The following is a 20,598-nucleotide window of genomic DNA, read 5'->3' as shown; positions in this document are numbered from 1 at the left end:
GTCATTGATTTGAATTCTTGGTGAAGGAGTGTATCTTTGGTAATTAGATTAAAGAGAAAAAAATGTTGAAAAAGTAATTTATGTTAATAATGCACTATATTATATTCTTTTCACGAAATAAATTTTCAAGTATGCTTAATACCATACAAAGGCTAGTTTGAAGCTGCATCCGTCGATTATTATTTTTGACTCTCCTACTTTGTGGATCATTATGTCGACATCTAACAATTTTGATTGAACATTCACATTATGAAGGAAGATCGTTGTGGTATTTGCAATCCATAATGTGCTTTGATGAGTGAGATCTAATGTTTTTTGTATCATTATCATGTAATATATCCCACTGTTAGGATACAGATACATATTGGTTATCACACAGGATATATTGGTTGTACCATCGCATAATTTGTTGTTGTTTTTGAGAAACATGGAAAAACTTTAGGAAATTGATAAAAATTTCTAATGAAACATCAGTAATAGTTAAAAAAAGCACCAACATGCACTTAGAAATCAAACGGTCACAAAAAGCAAGTACATATAATATGTTTATTTTGGATATGGTCTTAATTTATGTGATATTTGACTAAACTGATGCAATTATATTCAAATTCAATTTATAAAATTTATAAATGTGACAGGACATATTTGGAAACACAAGCATAATATTTAAAAGCAAATGAAGAAGTAGAAAATTAGAAATGAATTCGTGGATTTTTTTTAAAAAATATTTTAAATTAAAAATTAATTAATTTTTAAAAAATCTCCAAATTGCTAAGAATGTAAAGATAAGGTTATATAAATGTTTGATTTCATATTTAGAAAATAAGATTGTAACTGATTTGGAAAAAAAATGAAAAAAAAATTGTTTTTTCTCCAAATTTTTGCAACCGGGCACATTTCTCCCAAATCTCAAAATTCACATTTTTTTAATGTGAAACACGAAGAATCATGGATTTCTTACTATTTGATACTATTTACAGCATGCAAAAAAAAAAAAACACACCTTTTAAATTTTGGCCCCAAGAAGCTTCTGATCGCGATTTCAATTTTTTTTTGAAGATTTTCTTCTAACAAACTAGAGTGAACTAGTCGAAATCACTTTGCAATGTATTAGGAAGATTTTTTTATTTTTATTTTTTGGAAAAAAAATCTATTTTTATATTTTTTTGAGGATTTTCCGGATAATAGGGCATTGGTTTCCTTTTATCCCTTTCAATATCGCACTCGGTATTGATATATCGCATGATATATTAAGGGTTTATAAGGGGAAGTGTATATATCACATGATATTGCGAAATTCATGATATATTGCGACATCGTGTGATATTACATGATACCATGAAAAATGGATATTAAACTTGGGTTTCGTATCGCCCAGCTGGAATAACAGATATATCGTGGAATATATTGTTGATATCGTAAGATACTGAAAACACTAGTGGATCTAGTTACATGGCATGGATGATGAAATATCAAATTGGAAAAGGGAAAAATTGCAGAAAGGGTGCAGGCTAAAAGGAGAAAGAAATAATGCAGGAAAGGTGTAGGCTAAAAGGAGAAAGAAACAAATAAGCACGCTTATGGTTTCAATGGTGGGCTGCTCATCTCCACATTTTCCTGTGTTATGGCCTACCCAAGTTGTAGATCTACCTTATCTTGGAATGGAATGATACCCTGCCATGAGCTGACACAATTATATGGAGTATGAATATCTCACAATTATCACAATAGCCCCACAAAGCCTTTGTTGCATAGTCTCCGTATTATTGCGTTCCATGCAGGCTACAAGCAAAGAAGATGATAAATTCAAGTTGCTATTGAATCAATAAATTGAAACGACAAAAATACATACTTGTGAATAAAATCTAAACCATTTGAAAGCTTCTTTGAGTGAAATCCGACTGTATGTTAGACAACAACAATTTTCAATTTCCAAAATATCCCTTACTTCATTTACCGTATCTTTTGCATGTCCTTTAATATTTAAAGTTTTCGGCCTTACACGACCAATTGTAAGGGCAAGAGCATTCAAAAGAGCTCATCTTATATATGGTAGAGATATAAAAAGAAGTCAAAGAATTCCATTGATGAATATCAATACAGGGGACCAAGAATACTGTTCACCGATGCATGTGGGGTACGATCCTCACCGTTGATGGAGGACACCGAAAAATCTTCTCATACTGAAAATTTTCAACCCCCTTGACCATTGGACAGTTGATTGGTGATTCAAATTCGCTGATCTGATAGGCCAAACTGCAGATATGTATTACTTGAAAAAGATCCAGATTAGAACTAGAGTCCTTTGAAATTTGCCCAGAAACAGACCATTGGAGTGGAAAATTCTGTGACAATCCATACTAAACTGGAAAAATAGTCTGACAGCAATTCGTGATCTATCCAACGCAACCCACATCCACTGCGGATTCAATCAAATCATCAATTCAGATCACCTACCCATGGGCCCCACATGTATGTAATCCTCACATCAGCAAGCTGTATGATCAGTTCAACTTGCTTCAACCATGCTATAGCCCACAGTCTTCCTCAGTCTCTTCTCCTTCACTATCCTTCTCAGCCTCTCCACATCACCCCATCGCCCACATTCGGCATACACATTCGACAAGATCACATAGTAGCTAGTGTTATCTGGGTCCAATCTAATAAGCTGCCTGGCTGCCACCTCAGCCACCTCAACATTGTCCTGCCCCGATCGGCACCCTCCGATCAGAGCTCCCCAGACACTCACATCGGGCTCCACTGGCATCCCCTTAACAAACTCAAACGCCTCTGCCACCCGCCCGCATCGACTGAGCAAATCCACCATACAAGCATAATGCACTAGACTAGGCTTAATACCATACTCCCCTTCCATGTAGTGAAACAATCTCCACCCTTCATCCACTAGGCCACAATGACTGCAAGCTGATAGGATGGATATGAACACAACATCATTGGGCCGCACCCCGCATCGTAACATCTTGGAGAAGGCCTCAAGGGCCATTTCACCACAGCCGTTCATTGCGTAGCCGTTGATCATAGAGCCCCAACAAACAAGATCTCTGTTTGGGACCTGATCAAACAGGGCCCTCCCCTGTCTTAGCCTCCCAAACCTGCAGTAGAAATCAATCAAAGCTGATGTGATGAATACATTGCAAGAGCACCCAACTCTCAGTACATGGGCATGAATGCTTTTTCCATGCTCTTGACCTCCCATTGAAGAGCATGCTTGCAACAAGCTAACCAATGTGATCTCATTGGGATCCTGATTGGCCATCTGCATCTGTTTGAACATCTCAACCGCACGATCTGGGTGCCCCGCCCGTGCGTAGACTGAGACCATCGCACTCCATGCAATGACATCTTTGTGGCGGAGCCTGTCGAACAAAGTCCTTGCAGTCTCCACCTCGCTGAAATCTGCATACAGCTTTAGCAGTGCCGTTCCGACCGATATGAAATTCAAGAGCCCATCCTTCAATATGTAGGAATGCAGTCCTAGCCCGAACACAAGTTCTCCCATCCTTGAACACGCAGACAATGCACTCCGGGCAGTGGTCTCGTCCGGTGCAATGCAACAAGACCACATCAAGGAAAACATAGCCAATGCTTTCCTTGGACGCCCATTTTCTGCACACCCGAAAATCATGGTGTTCCACGAGACTAAATCTGTCTTCTTGATCCTGTCGAAAACTAGAATTGAAGTGTCTAACTCTCCGCATTTCGTGTACATATCCACGAGTGAGTTTTGGATGTTGGTGTCTAAAGAGAATTCTTTTCTCATAGAGAACCCATGTATTTGTTTGCCAGCTGATAAGGCGCCTAGGTCAGCACATGCATTCAGCACACTCAAGATGCTGACGTTGTTTGGTTCTATGCCGAAATGCTGCATTTCGCGGAAAGTCTCGATCGCTTTGACAAACTGACCATTCTTCGAACAAGCTGCTACCATAGCACTCCACAGAATCAAATCCTTTACGGGTATATGATTAAACACCTTGACAGCATCTGATATTCCGTGCAAAGAATAAATGCCCAGAAGAGCGGTCACAACTGAAAGTTCTGATTCGAACCCAATTTTAATCAGGAGCCCATGAATTTCATGCGTCAGATCTTCTGAACCAATTGCACCGATTGCATGAATGGTGCTGAGAAATGTCACATGGTTTGGTCTCTCCCCATGTAGAAGCATGGATTTGAAGCACCCGATAGCCTGTTCTTCTCTACCACTTCGAGCAAAGCTGGACATTTTCGCTGTCCAAGAAATTACATTTCTCTCCGTCGTTTCATCAAACACTTGGGCTGATTTTTCAGCCTGAGCACTTTGATGAGGAATTTCGTTGAACGGTTTTTGGGTGTTTCTGGAAATTGATTCGAAGGAGGAACATGAGGAATCAGAGAAGGATGAAGTCGCTGGTTCTACTGAATCGGATGAATGGCGGGAAAGTCGAGTCCAAGGAATTCGTTGAGGACTTTCGTCGAACACTTTGTGGGTGTTTCTAGAAATGGAATGGAGAGAAGAATTCAAGGAAATGCAGAAATGGGTATGATCTGATCTGATCAGATGTGCAGGAAAAATGTGATTTTTAACGGATTTGATGAAAAGATGAGAATTTCGGAATTTAAATGCCGTTGAAGAAGAGCAACGGAAATAGTTCATTAGAGAGGAAGCTGCAAGGGCGCGTACGTTAATCACTCTACGCACCCCTGCGTAATTTGAAAAGAGGAATTATATGATACGCAGGCTCCAATCCTCGCACAATATACATGCGTCTTCAGTTCTGGCAAGTGGGGTCCATGGTTTAGTAATCTAGACCGTTGGAATGTAGGGCCCACCGCTGATAGAGAAGACATAAAATTATTCCAGATTGGAAGATAACATATGACGAGAACCTTTCAGATGAAAATATGGATTGTTGTTGTATTTCTCTTCCTAACCGTCTATCAGATGGCACAAATAGAAATGTGAAAAATTCTTCTATGAATGAGATTTTTCTCAAAATTTAATCCATACACGTAGGAAAAATAGATTAACGGCCTGGATTGCTTACCAAGGAGAGGCAGTTAAATTTTGAAAGAGGAGTTGGAACTAGATGCACGGACGACTCGACTCGGCAAACTTGGCTCGTCCGACTCATTTAAACCCAGCTCGATCCGAACCAAATGGTAAACTTCGTCCAATCCAAATTCAAACTGAGTCGAGTTGGGGTCACCCAATAGCTCGAGTCGACTCGACTCGATCCAAAATCAAACTTGGTACTGACCCGACTCGATTCAAAACACACACACACACACATATATATATAGAGAGAGAGATTTGATGTTTCAAATTTGAGATGTCCTATAGTTGATGGAGAGGCTGCAATTCAGCTCGTGGATACTCATTGCATCCGAACTGACTTGGTGCTTACTCAACTCGACTTGGTACCTATGACTGGGTCAGACTTAGTCCGGATTAGTTCAGGCCAGACCCGACTCAAATCGAGTTGGATCGAGTGAGGCATGATGTACTTGGTACCGAGTCGAGTCGAATTTGGGTCAGGTGTATTTCAAATTAGGATTGAGTCTGGTCAACCCTAACCCGGTCCGACTTGACTGGATGCTCAGCTCTAGTTGGAACGACTCAAGTAGGTGTAGTAATGGTCTGGGTTTGGTGGGGCTATCAAGACCCGCCCTAGACCCATCCCGACACTTAAGACCCAAGTGCAGCATGGGCCTAGTACTAGGGCTGTCAATGGGTACCTGGACCCTGAACCTGACCTTTCATTAGGTCCAGGTTCCATCTCTTGCACCCTTAAAGAATTTGGGTCAAGCTTGGGTCTCACCTTTTGGACCTATTTAAAAAGGGGTCTGGTCAGGTTCGGTTGGTTTTTTATAGTGTTTGTGTGGGACCCCCACACACACATACATTCCACGCACATTCATCATTTTAGCAACAAAACGAGGTTTCCTACGCCACACATATAAAAGAGCCCATTTATATATACATGTTTCAAAGTGGTACATGTGCATGATCTAATCCATCCATTAGGTGGGCCCAAACATATAGAAGCCTTATATTTCCCAAACCCTAATTAAAACCTAGATCAAAAGATTTAATGACAACCCAATGGATACTGGATCCCAACTAGATTCAGGTCTTGGTATTTAAGAACTAGACTTTGACCTAACAAGATCAGAACCTAGTTAGCCCAAGCATGGGTTCAGGTCTGGGGATTTAAGAACTAGACCTGGACTTAATAAGACCAGAACCTAGTTAGCCCAGCCTCAACCTGGAGCCCGCAAAAATATTAGTTGGCCCATGTCTAACCCAACCTGAACCCAATTACCCCAAGTATGGATACCATGGGACCCGCATCGATGATAACCCTACCTAGCACAGTGGTCCCAAGCTTGAGCTTGGAAAATTTTGGGTGGCTTTGGCCTGACCCAGCTTGACCTAACCCGACGGACCCGAAAATTGGTAAAATCCCTCTTAACGGCTTGAATTTTCGTAATATGTTCATTCATCGAGTAGGCTACACATGCATAAGGAATTAGACATTTGAGAGGAATGAAACCAATGGTTTGGATTCGTGATTTGAGTTGCCTGAGTTCTAACCGAGTATTAGAATAACATATTTGTATGACATAACACATATAAAGTCCGGCCAGAAGGGTTGGGCCGGGTGGGGTTGAGCTAAAATGACGAGCCAAGGCTAACCCAGAAATTGATCAGGCCATGCATACAAGGCCCAAGCCCAGCCCATGAGCCAGCCCAAAGCAAGCGGGCTCATCAGGTCTGATGGGCTACCCGGGCCATTCCCTCCCTTATTTAGAAGGCCTCTTATAGGCTCCGTACTCTCGAGACTCGGTATCCGATCGGATCGGGTCGAGTTGAAGACCCGGTCATTGTCTTTATTTAAAAGAAGGTCTCAAGTCCGGAGCGGATTGCCTGAGACCGTCACCTGGGATATCCCTCCTGACACGACTCTGTGGGGCCCACTGTGATGTAGGTGGTTTATCCATTCCGTCCATCTATTTTTATAGCTCAATTTAGGGCATGAGCCCAAAATTGAAGTATCCAAAGTTCAAGTGGACAACACCACAGGAAACAGTGCGATAATGACATTCACCGTTGAAACCTTCGTAGGACCCACCATGAAGTTTATTTTCCATCTAACATGTTCATAAGGTCATACAGACCTGGATGAAGGGAAAACACAAATATCACCATGATCCATCACTTCTATGGTCCTCAAGAAGTTTTCAACGGTAGGTGTTCAATCCCATCTTTCCGGTGGTGTGGTCCACTTTCGATTTGGATCTGCCTTATTTTTAGGTTCATAACATGAAAAGATCTATCTAGACGAATGGACGGTATGGATGAAACACATACATACCTTAGGGCAGTTGGGTCTCCATGCAATCCGTAAATCTCAAGTCCACCTTGTTTGACTATACAAGTCACGGTCCACGTAATGAATAACTACTGATCTTTCATATACATGCGATATCCAACCCATTCAATAGGTATAACCTATTATAAGGATTAACCTATATAAAAATCATCTACATATGCTTATCAATTGGACCACACTTGTATAAAGGGTTAGAAGTCATTTTATGTGACGTGGCCCACCTGATGAGTAAATGGGGTTCATTTATCACTACTCAATCCTTGTAGCAGTTCCAACCTACTGAAAAGGATTGGATGTTTCATCCAATAATATATTAGAAGTTATCTGTTGGGTGGATCAGAACTTGTGGTCCATATGTGTTGGACCATAAGTAATCATCTACCCAAGGATAACTTCCGACCTTCTTGCGTGTACAACATCCAACCTTTTGAATAAGTTGGCCCCATCATCAGGATTATCTTGTACAAAAATAAGCTACATCCACTCTTCAGGTGTACCACACTTCTATATTTTAAATTATCAACAGCCAAACGCCATTTTACATTTATCAAATGAATGAGAACCACTGATTTAGGATTTTTCACTCAATCTTGCATGTAGGTCACAGCAAGGATGGGTAACGATCTTCCATATTAGAGACTTTATTTACAACAATATCACTTGCCAACATGAAACCCAAGCAGTTTGGATCACCAAAAGCCGTGCCTCACCTGCATGGACTGTAGAAAGAAGCTCCTATGGTCCCCCATGATTTTTGTATGAAATCTACTCTGTCCATCAGTTTTACCAGATCATGATGGTATATGAGCCCAAAAATGAGGTATATATAAAACTCAAGTGTGCCACATGATAAGAAAGAGTGAGGATTGAAACCCACCATTGAAATATTCGGGGGTTATAAAAGCTTTAAATCAGGCTAATATTTAAGTCCATTTCATTAGGAATGATTTCAAGAACGGTTTATATGGCATATGAACGTTACGGTAGACTGTAGGGATGTCTATCATGATAGGTATTTTTATTTTTCTTTTTCTGAATCTAACTTTGATTTTTATTTGACTTATTTCTGAGCTCACGCAATTCTTATGTATGAGTGTGACATGAGCCTAAAAATGAGATAGATTTAAAACTCAAGTGAACCTTTCAATAAATAAAAAAAAAAGTGAAGAGGGAAATGTCTACTGGGAAAGCCTTTTTGAGATCCAAAGTAATATTTATGTGCCATTCAAACTGTTTACAAGGTCATTACCACCTGATAAGCTATATATATATATATATATATATATATGCACTTCCTACGAGGCAAGCTGTGTGGGCCACACGACATACACAAGTTGAGAGGGCTTACCCTCCCATTAAAACATTCATAATTATTTATTGGGCCTACCAAGATGTGGTTCACAGACAGCTAGGTTGACCATTCAAATTGGTCCAACTAGTTGTGCATTAAATGTAAAAAATTATTATTTTCGTCAATATGTAATGCACCACATGTGAGGATACGTGACATTGAGTTTTAGATAAGTATGATGAGAATTTTATGTCATAAATCCAACCTATTCATCAAATAGGGCTCACTAATAAAATTTTATATACTAAAAATTAGTAAATAATCATCATCACGAGAGCTACACATGTAAGTTGAATCTGGACTATTGATATAGATTTCTAACAACTCACCTTTCTTGTAGATAATATCATACTATTTATCATTAAAAAAATAATATTTTATCATTCACATGCTTATAAAGGACCATACTTAATTAACGGACCAAAATTTCAAGATATGTGACACGTGCATCATCCGAATATATCACACATGTACAAATTCTTTAATCATTCCATTTTCTTTTTAAATATTTCTCCTCCTTTCTCTCTCTTCATTTAATGCCCCTTTTTTTTTTTTAATATACTTGTTTAATGCTTTATCCCTTAGGTATGGAAGCAAATCAGTCTTTAGCCTAGAAAGGGCTATGTGGGGTCCACACCATGATCTTTGGATTTTATCCAAGCCGACCATCCATTTTGTTATATTATTTTAGGGCATGAACCCAAACGAGGCATATCTAAGGCATAAGTGGATCACCATGATCTATGGGTCTTACTCTCTTTTTTGTTTATCCTCTAAAATCAAGCTGATGTTTGTGTTTCCTTACATCCAGGTTTGTGAGACCAAATCAGCTGGTTGGATGGAAAATATACATTGTAATGGGCCTTATAAAGTTTTCAATGGTGAGCGTTCAATCAATACTATTTGTTATAGTGTGGTCCACTTGGAGTCTAGATCTAGTTCATTTTTAGGATCATGTCCCACTATGATATGGAAAAATGGACGGACCGCGTGGACAAAACACATGCATTATAATGGGCCACAGAGCACCTCTAGTGCTGACTTCGGTATTAAACAGCACTGCTGAATCTAAGTCCTTTTTTTAAAGTTTCATGTTCAACGGTTTGGATTATATATCAAGGTCTAACCACTATTAACTTCCAACCTTTCATGTTTATATGACATCTAAACCCTCTAATAGGTTAATCATTATCAGAATCACTTTTTTTTCATAACTCCTTAATATCCAGTTGTATGGTTACCAGTTATCAACGTATACTTATTATTTTATATGATGTGGACCACTTAATATATAAATACTAACAATCATTGTAATGAATGATCCTCATGTTGGGGCTAAATTGTTGAAAGGGTTGGATTTTATACGCACTTAATACTTTAAAGTTTATCATATGCTTAACAGTAGATTATAGCCTAACTAATTTTAACTAAACGACTATTTCTCTTGGAAACGTATCACTTTTACTGTAACCTAGGGATGAACTTACGGATTGCGGATGTACACTTAACCTTGATTTTTTATGGTATATATATTGATATATGTGTATGTGATCTACTTCGATCATTACATGTATAATCCCATGATGATCCATGAGCTAAAAAAGGAAGCCGATCTGTGACTCAAGTGAGCTATACCAAGGGAAATAATTTGGAGAGTTACGTCCACCCTTAATTTTTATAGGGTCCACTGTGATGATTATGTGAAATCCACTCCAACCATTATATACTACATAAAACTTTAGTCTTGACTTCCAAAAATCAGGCCCATATATGGTTCAACTAGGCTATACCAAGGGAAACCGTTCGGAGGGTGAGCTTCCATTGAACACTATTTCCAATTGTGTGGTCCACCTAACCAACGGATTGAGATTATTTCCAATCTCTATGTCCAACATGGTGTGACTCATCTAATGGTTGGAGTGGATTTCTCAGTAATGCTATGGTGGGACCACCCAGGCTAACAACTCGTTTACACTTCGAAATAACTTTCTCGTCATCATTATTTATTAGCATTAATTAGCACTCAACTAGTTGGACCGTCCAACTAGTTTTTTTTTTTTTTGTTTTTTTATTTTTTTTTGTTAGCTTGTTAGTACACCCACTGTCAGTTCACACTTTCACTGTTAGCCACCCCCTCTAGGGAATCGATACCAAGACCTCATTGTTGAAACGAGGTATCTTTCACTCAATCTACCACTTGAGCTATGGTTCTGGGTGTGTGTGTGAGCATATATATATATATATATATATATATATATATATATATATGGAAAATGTTGTCATGAGGTGACCCCATGGAAACTTCCATGAGGTCTAGCTGTGCGGGCCCCACTGTGATGTGTGTTGAACATTTACCCCATCAGTGTAACGTCCTGGATTTTTACTATTTTGGATTTTCAAAAATCCTTGAAAATTTTTCTATTAATTAACTTGTAATATCACTTAATGACAATTAGCACTCAATGTTAGTTTATACAGGGGTGGTACTAGTAAAGAACCACACAAGTCTGATTAATCAACCGTATGAAGCCAACGAATCCCCTGATCACTTGAACATCAGGTGTAGCCCTATGATTTACTCACATAGGACCCAAATCTAACCGATCCATCACTAACTAATCAAGACAATCATAACTAAATTAAAGATCTAACCGAAGCCGAGTTAAATAAGGCCTGGATCTTGACTAATAGACTAAATCAATATCGTTACTCTTTTAGCCTAAAACTAACGGTTTAGAGTAATTATGACCAAATCTCCACTTTCAATAGCTATAAATAGGCCACATTATGAACATAGTTAATCCAAACCTTAATCATTGCCCACGAGAAATCTCAATACCTAATTCATTCTAGAAATGCCCCGATTTTCTGAACAAGCTCTAGACCGCTCGTTGGTGGGCTATTAGTTCCAAAACTATAGAATAATGTCCGTCTTACTGGGCTTGCCGTCCATCGTGGGAGTCAGACTTAGGTACTGTCCAGAACCGTTCAATTTGAGCCAAAGGACGAGTGCATGAGAAGTACAAATCCCTGAAGGAAGAAGCTGAAACTTAAGTGAATTGGGTCACCCACTCTTATGCAAAGTTGAGAATTTTAGACCGTCGGTTTACGACTAAACTTCACACGTGGAGTAAAGATATTTTTCTACTCATATCCGTATAGCCGCGGCCCCGATCGACCATCGGTGACCGTTGAATAGACTTCTAATCATATTTGTCGATCGGCGCATCCAAATGGCAGGCCGAACATGTCCATACGTAGATTATCATTAGGGCTAAGTATCCTACGGTATATATCAATATGTACACCCCCATAGTGGGCCCTAGAGACTAGAAAAACCATCCCATAAGGCTAGTATAGTAAAAACCCAACCCTTGGGGCCATTTGCACCAAATCTGGCATTATAAAAGGGCTTCATTTGGGCACCCCTCTCCCCATACGAATTTTTCCTAGAGCAAGAGAAAAAAATGGACAAAGGGAGAAGAAAAAGAGGATAAAGGAGAAGAGAGAGACCTTAGGGTGTCGGTGTTGGTGCACCTTCGCCCTCTCATCCCCTCTTTAGCCACCTCGCCGTAGCTGGAGTTGTCGTCTGAGTTTTTCCAACAATGGTTGGAAGTAAGTGTTGAATCTTAAATATAATTTAGGGTTTCAATAGTTGTTTATCAAAAATCTTACAAGCTTGTATGCTTATTTAGGTATTTCAACAATGATTTTCTAACACCATAACCCTACGGGCGTCGTGGATCGAGCGGTTCGTCACAAGGTGCGGACTATTATCCTTAGGTGGCCTAGCACTAATTTTACTATGAGATCAATGATTATAAATGTTAGGATGAGGTGCTTGAGTAATCTAGAGAGAGCCTCGCCAAGACCCTACATGATAGGTCCCCCTAAATTCCATGAAATGAATAAGTGTTGTTTATTTGTTCTTCAACATGATTGGGTTTGACTTTAGTGTGACATGTTCATCTCATATATGATTTTACTAAATTCCATGACATCTTTGAGTGTTGTTTATTTGCTCTTCAACATGATTAGGCTTGATTTTGTATGTTATGTTCATCTCGTATGCGATCTTAGTATAACCTTTCTTGTGGCATACAAGATTGTATTAATCCTTGTTGTATGTTTGTCCTATGATAGATGTGTAGCTCTTGTTCTCTTCATTAACCCCACACATACACATTTATTTCACATTATTGTTAGTAGTTGTAGTTGTAGAAAATCTGAATTTATATGTTTAATATATGAGTGCATGACATTACTTGTGTTAGATGACGAATTTTGATTCGTTGAAGTGTCATTGAATGTCATAAACCCCTGGGTTGGTCAGGGAATTGAAGTGGGAGAAGGTGGTGCCGTTGGTAGGACCATCCTACGGCTAAACAAGCGGGTTTGGGCGGAATCAAATGGGCGACAGTAGTTGGACTACATGGGTCGCCTGCACTCGATGTTGTCCATCACATACTCGCCTGAACTCACACGGTCTAGTTCACTTACTGACCAACCATGTTTGTTAATCCTCTCTACTCACGCCTGTATGGAACCTGGAACACCCTTCAACCATTGAAGCCCATTGATAACCATTTGAAACCGATCCCTGACTCGAGAGCCGGGCATGGTGGAATGTGACACTGTATCCGAGCTGTCGGCTTACGATGGGGTGACGAGCCTCCCTGTAGTGATCGCGAGCGATCCCTCTTCTCAGCATTCCCCATGTGCTTGAAATCGGGGATAGAGAACCCGATGGGATCAAGGATCGTGGGGTCCTAGCCTCGCATATTGAAGGGCCTTAGCCTCGCAACCAGTTGAGGGCAATGATACGTGGGGTGTACCAGTTTTTCCAATCTGCTGGATGAACAGAATTAATTAAATACTCGGCTAACATTATCCATGCATCGCATTAGTTAGGATTTGACGACTCGGCAATTGAGGTCACAATGAGGGTGGTTGGTCTTGCGCGATCGTTAAACGAAGTCGCTCGAGAGAGTATTGTTGTAAGGATATACATCATATCATAATACATACATATGCATTGATAAGATTAGTTAGAGATCCGTGAATGTATGCCTTTCATTAAATTCATTGTATAATTAATGCTTGTTGTAACTTAAGGCTAATAGTAACCATTGAGTTAGCTACTCACTCCCACTCTCGGACGGTGTTTTAAAACACCAACCAGCCCCTTTACTAGATGTAGGTGAGGCGGAGCTCGATGAACCAAGAGAGGTGAGCATGAATAGGGAGGAGGAGCTTCCCTGCTTCCAGACTTTCGGCGGATCCTTTTAGTTTGAGTTCGGGCTACCGCGGGGTATAGACTAGAGCCCTAATCGCTTTAGGTCATGTATGGGTTGGACTAGTTTCCTATTTAGATGATTTTGGATTCGTGGTTTGGATATTTTTATATTTAGTAGCAATTGATACTGCTTTTTGACGTACTAATGCTTCATGCCTTACTAAATTCTCTATTGTTTATAAGATCATCTAAATGTAATTAAAATATAAAGCCTATTAGGGCACTCATGGCACCCAAGAATTCAGGAGCCGAGTTCCTACACGGCCCCTGAAAACTCAGGGTGTTACAATCAATCAGATGCAACATTTCATGGTGGGCCACAGGCTTAAAAACTTAGTCAATCCATGACTTGGGTGGGCCACAGGCTTAAAAACTTAGTTAATCCATGACTTGGGTGGGCCACACGACATACACCGGTTGAGATGGGTTACCCTCCCATTAAAACATTCATAATCATTTATTGGGCCCACCAAGATGTGGTTCACAAATCCATCCCATCTATTGTGTGTGTCCCACTTGGATGAGGGGCCAGACCAAGTTTTAGCTGCATCCAAAACTCAGGTGAGCCCCACCAAGTGCTTTTATATATTTTAGTAATGTCTTCACATGGTTTTAAATGGTAGGGCCCACCTAAGTTCTGTATACGGTTGATTTTTGACATATCCTGTAACCTAAAAGAGACCCATCAAATGCACGGTGTAGATCTTCAACACACATTATGGTGGGGCTCACACAACTTGACCTCATGAAAAGTTCCCATGTGGTCGACCTCGTAGTACCATTTCCACACGTGTGTATGTGTGTGTATATATAATTCAATAATTCAATTGTAGATGATCAATTCTCACCTTTTCATGTCACGTGGCCTACTTGAGCCTCATTTTTTGTTCACGTCCTAAGTGGAAAAAAATGGTGAATTTCACATGGGCCCCACCTAGATTCCGACCCTATTGAACTTCATGCGGCGGGGGCTGCATCCGCGTGCCCTCGGGACAAGTCCTGACCCTATGATTCCGCCGTAGAAAGTTGTTGGCTCTAGTCATCCGGAATAGCATCTAGATTCCTCTGATTGTTCATCACCATTTTAAAATGGTGGTGACTGATATTCTCACGTGTGGCATTTTTGTACGGCTATCCAAACCATCCAAATTGTGGGGTATATTGCAGATGGAGCATATTCTTAAAATCACACCTACTCAAGTAATCCTAACCATTCAATTGATGTCAATCAAATGGACGGTTAGGAGCATAATACTTATTGGTCCATATGCCAAAGGGAAGAAGAAGATGGTTGTTGTCATCTTCTCAGTGTAATATCATGGTTTATACCATCGACAATTGGATAAGCGATGTGGATGCTCTGCAATAATTTGGACGGTCAGGATTGCAGTTCAACTATGCAATGTATCTTATTAGATGAATCACCGCTATTTTTTAAATTATGATGAACTATCATAGTAGGTACGCTCCTCAGTACATTTCCCGGGTGGATGATACGGTAGAGCTGTAAGAACTGTAAGATGTATGGCCATCTATTTATAGTGCACCTGGCAGCTTGATGCATCAATCTAAACCGTCCATCTAGTGGGTCGTAATATAGATGAAACAATTTTGAAGACACACATAGATTGGATCATGTATAGATCTGAAACTTGTACTTCAAGTAAATAGTAGCAAAAAAAACTTTTAACGGTCAAAACTATGCATCTGGAATGATAAATAAATTAATTTATATGATATTATTCTGTATAATTTTTAAAAAATAGGCCATCCAGATTTATTTCCACAAGATGAACGGTTCCGATATCTATATTATTACGAAATATATGATGAACAAAGACGGATGTACCATACTCCAGTTCGTTTGGCTCTACCTTATTATCTCCCTTCGAGAAGAATCTAAGCTCAAACCCCATGCAATCACCGAACTCTAGAATAGAAAAAAATGTGTTACTCTGGCAGAGAGTGATGGTCAATACGCAGCCGCCTAGGAATTGCGTACGTGGCATACAACTAAGTCAGATTAAATTGTACAAATTATAGATGTACCGAAATGAAAAATACTACACTCATTTGATTATCAAACGGATTGGTGGACATTTATTGGACGGTTAAAATGAAATCCAACGGTCATAAGTCTACAAACAAGGATCCACGAATCAAAGGCTATGATTGTTCTGATTTTAGGTTTGTAAATTAGTGACCGTAGGTTCTACAGTTTAGTCGATTTAATTTGTGTCAATACATGCCATGTGTACAAGTTCTGAGTGCCTGTGTATCAAGTGCCATACACAGACCGAGTATCATAACTCTACCTAAAGAAAGTCAAGATGGCCCACTAAAACCCTCCATCATTCCTGTCTCTTGCTCCAAAAATCACCTACAAAATGAACTAAAAACACAATCTCTCTCATTGACTTTCTTCAGTTAAAGGAGACATATAAGATCTTGATGCATCAAAGCATGAGTGTTCTGATGCATCTATTCTGCAGAACTGGGGCCGACAAGTAGTTTGTCTGGACCGTTGATGTGATGGGAATCATCATGGATAAAGATGGGTTAATTTTATTTTTTTCAAATTCGGTGATTGTATTCATCTCATCTTTGACTGTTATTTTGGACCGTTGGTTTAACCCGCGTCGGTGCTGGAAATGCTCTGTGGGCCCCACAATAATGTATGTATTTAATCCACGCCATCCATCCATTTTTCCATCTCATTGAGGGCATAATTCAAAAAATGAGTCCAATCAAAATCTCAAGTGGGCCACACCACAGGAAACAGTGGTGATTGAACGCCCACCATTAAAAAAGTTCTTATGGGCCATGAAAGTGTTGGATCAAGCTGATATTTGTGTTTTCCCTTCATCCATATCTGTTTGACTTAATCAATAGGTTGGATGGCAAATAAACATTATGGTGGGCCCTAGGAAGTTTTTAACGGTGGGTGTTCAATCACCACTGTTTCCTGTGGTATGGTCCACCTGAGATTTTGATCTGCCTCATTTTTGGCTCATGCCCTAAAATGAGATGTAAAAATGGATGGACGGAACGGATAAAACACATACATGGCCCCATATCTTCAGATTGGCTCATCAGGAAACTATGCCCTTTGAGATGCATCAGGACCGTAGAATCCCTCACCGGCAAAAACCACCCATTTCCCTCTGGGCACAAACCACTATATTGTGGCAACTTACCCCCGGTGCAAATGACAAAACCAGAGCCCAGACATCAAAATCGTAGGCCCCACCATAGATGGAACATACAAACAAAATGATATCGATCATGTAATCCTAACCATCCATTTGGTGGCCATAAAATGGATGGGTAAAATGAAAATAATGAACAACATAAACTCGATCGTAGAAATCATAAGGTCAAGATCGTCTATCATAGAACTCTCTAGGCCATGCTCTATCGACATCAGCGTCAATGATTTAACGGTCTGGATTGATTTGTATGCGTCCCATGTGCATTTCAAGTGAGTTGCCACAATTCGACACTTTGTGGCAAACGCACATTGAATTCTACATAGCTTTTCCCCGCTCATGGGAGCGGCTTACGTGAAACCCCGGCCTGACCCTAGACGATGCGGCCCTTACCGTGGGGCCTACCTTGATATTTTTATTCTTTATCTATCCCATCCATCTGTTTTCCCAGATTATTTAATGGCATTATCCATATAATAAAGAATATAGAATTATCAGGTGGACCATTATCTAGGAAACAGTGGTGATTGAACATCCTATCATTAAAAAATTCATAGGGCGCATCTTAATGATTCCGTAGTGCTTTTTTTCTTTCTCTATCCAATCTGTTGATAAGGTCACATAAGCCTGGATGAAGGGGGAAAAATCATCTTGATCTAAAACATTTTCGGCACATTGGTGAGCGATCACCTATATTTCCTGTTTTGTGGTCCAGAGGATAATTGGATCTGCCTCAGGTTTTTTGAAAGTAAACTAAAATGATCTTGAAAAACGGATGGACGGTGTGGATTCATAATACATACATCAAGTGGGTCCCACGGTAAGGGCCGTACCGTCTTGGATGGGGCCGGGGTGTCACCTAATCCGCTCCCTTTGCTAATACTCTCACATGAAATGTATATAATGAGAAGGGATCCTGTCCAACCGGTTAGACCACAATTTACGGTTCATCCAGCCGATAACTCCCATCCTGTTAAGTGTATAAGAAATCCTATCCATCCAATATCTTGGCCCCACCATCAGCATTACTCTGCACAAAAATCAAAGTTTATATTTATCAATGGGTAGAATTTTTTTAAAACAGTGTACCACACTTGCTCAGTACATAGCATTGATTTTTTTTTTTTTCCATAAGGTGATTTTCATTGTGGGAGCAACCTATTGAATGGTTTGGATTGCGCATCATTTAACAGATTGAAAGTTATTCTTTGGCTGGACCAATGTAGCGGTCCAAGCGGTTGGACTTGAGATCTTCTCGTGTATAATATGTTTTGGATTATTTTCAGCCACACATCTCTTTCTGTTCTCCAACATTTCATCGGTGCTGATGTGGATTTTTTGAGAAATGATCACATACAGGCACTGTATGTGAACTTCACATACATCGCAATCTTTATTGACAAAGTGTCATACGTGTAAGGAATCCAAGCCGTACAAAAGATGGGTCACACCATGGCAATTGCTATTGGTGAGAATCAGTCCGTTCCCGGGATTATGTGGGTCACTAAGTTTGTTGATATCAGTCATTCGGATGTCCGTTGAATTCTATGGTGGCCCACCCAATGGTTAGACAGCCCGGTTGATGTACATCACTGTAGAACATCCGACAGAAAAAATGGGAAGATTACTTCGTGCGAGAATCAGGCCGATCCACGGATTAGGTGGACCATGCTTGTAGGTTGTGCAAGATCAACGGCTGTCTTTTGATTCATACACTCTCACATCCCCATTGAGTGAACGAACCTGATTTTGCCACAGGTAATCTTCATTGTGTGGCCCACATTTTCTAAGGCCAGGATTCTCTTAAAAAATGACTCGTTAGCAGGAAAGATGTGGCTGTACCTGAAAGTTCACGTACATTTCCAGTACGTGAACATTGGGGGCGAATTGGGTACTACCCCCACACGACCCAGCTATAGACGGACGGTCCTGTCAGGTGCTCTGTAGGACCCATCGTGACGTATATCATTAATCCATACCGTCAATCTATTTTGAAAGATCATTTTTAGGGTAATGCTCAAAAAAGGAGGCAGAGATGAGGCTCAAGTGGACTACACCACAGGAAGCATGTGGGGATTGAAAGCCTAGTGTTGAAAACTTCTTGAGAGCCACAGAAGTTTTGGATCAAGCTGATATTTATTTTTTCACTTCATACCGGTCTATTGGACCTTAAGAACAGGTTAGATGGAACATAAACAACACAGTGGGACTTAAAAAGTTTTCAACGGTAGAAATTCAATCTCTACTGTTTCCTGTGGTGTAGTCCACTCGAACCTCCTAGCTTCCTCATTTTTGGGTTCCTGCTCTAAAATGATCTGTCTAAATGGATTGACGGCGTGGATGAAACCTACACAGTGGGCCTACAGAGCCCTTGCATGACTGGCCGTCTGTAGCTGGGTCCCGGTGAAGGTAGCATCAATCCGCCTACATTGCTGATTAATAGCTGATCTTTTATTATACACGTTAACTTCATTTTTTTAAAGAGTTAGTTTTGTTTCTGTCGCGACTCATATACGAGTGTGTGTCGCCACCCACTGCAGCTTGCTTGCTGAGAAAGTCTGATGATTTGAACCGTCCATATTCTATTTACTACCAAAATTAAGATATTTTCCCAAATTATACTTTAATGATGATCCTCACCTTTGATTTTTAGAGTTGAATTCGATATATTGAAAAATTCTTTTTAAGTTCTAAACTCATTTACAGATTGTGATGGTCAAAGTCAACCATTAACCTTTGTTTTTCTCAAAACTACTATAAAGAAAATATTCCATAAAATGGACGGTTCTGATCATTGTAACACTGTGAATGTGGGCCCCGGTAATCTGCGACACACACTTAATTATCAGTCGCGACGGAGGAAAACGAGCTCTTTTTAGAAAGCAACCATGTAAAAAGGGCTTTTGTTTTCGGAGAGAAATGCTACTTGCAGAAGCTCATCTGCAAACGCCTGATACACGCCTCCTGATGCACTAAAACAGCACACGTGCGATAGATCCAAGCCGTTCAAGTTGTGAGCCCTATGGGGAAATATCCCTAACTCCAAAAACCAGGTAGGCCCATATTCGTAAATTAAATCTGGACCGTTGGTTATCCTTTCCTTTTGCTTCCTTAGTCGAACCGTCCAATTTTTGGTTTCGTTCACGTTCACCACGAGGCCCTTGGATGAACAGCCTGGATCTCTTACAGGGGTGCCACGTCGGAAAGCCATCTCTCTCTCTCTCTCTCTCTCTCTCTCTCTCTCTCTCTCTCTCTATTTATTAGCCTCCTAACCAACTGAACAAACCAACCCCAGCTCTCTCTCTCTCTCTCTCTCTCTCTCTCTCTCTCTCTCTCTCTGTGATA

At 40.1% G+C, this 20,598-nt stretch overlaps 1 protein-coding gene across 1 annotated transcript; it reads right to left on the bottom strand.

Moving 5' to 3' along the window:
* Window positions 1–1,798: 1,798 nt before the first annotated feature.
* Window positions 1,799–4,903, bottom strand: LOC131231491 (pentatricopeptide repeat-containing protein At3g57430, chloroplastic-like). The gene has a single exon (XM_058227707.1). The coding sequence runs from the start codon at window positions 4,655–4,657 to the stop codon at window positions 2,510–2,512; it is 2,148 nt and encodes a 715-aa protein (XP_058083690.1). The 5' UTR covers window positions 4,658–4,903; the 3' UTR covers window positions 1,799–2,509.
* Window positions 4,904–20,598: the final 15,695 nt, after the last annotated feature.

This window comes from Magnolia sinica, chromosome 17, assembly GCF_029962835.1.
Source record: "Magnolia sinica isolate HGM2019 chromosome 17, MsV1, whole genome shotgun sequence".
Taxonomy (NCBI): Eukaryota; Viridiplantae; Streptophyta; class Magnoliopsida; order Magnoliales; family Magnoliaceae; genus Magnolia; species Magnolia sinica.
The sequence above is the reverse complement of the archived record's forward strand: the minus strand, read 5'-3'. Positions and strand labels throughout refer to the sequence as shown.

Bases quoted from the DNA above. Each gene is read 5' to 3' on its own strand.
- LOC131231491 (XM_058227707.1), bottom strand. From the start codon at position 4,657: ATGAACTATTTCCGTTGCTCTTCTTCAACGGCATTTAAATTCCGAAAT.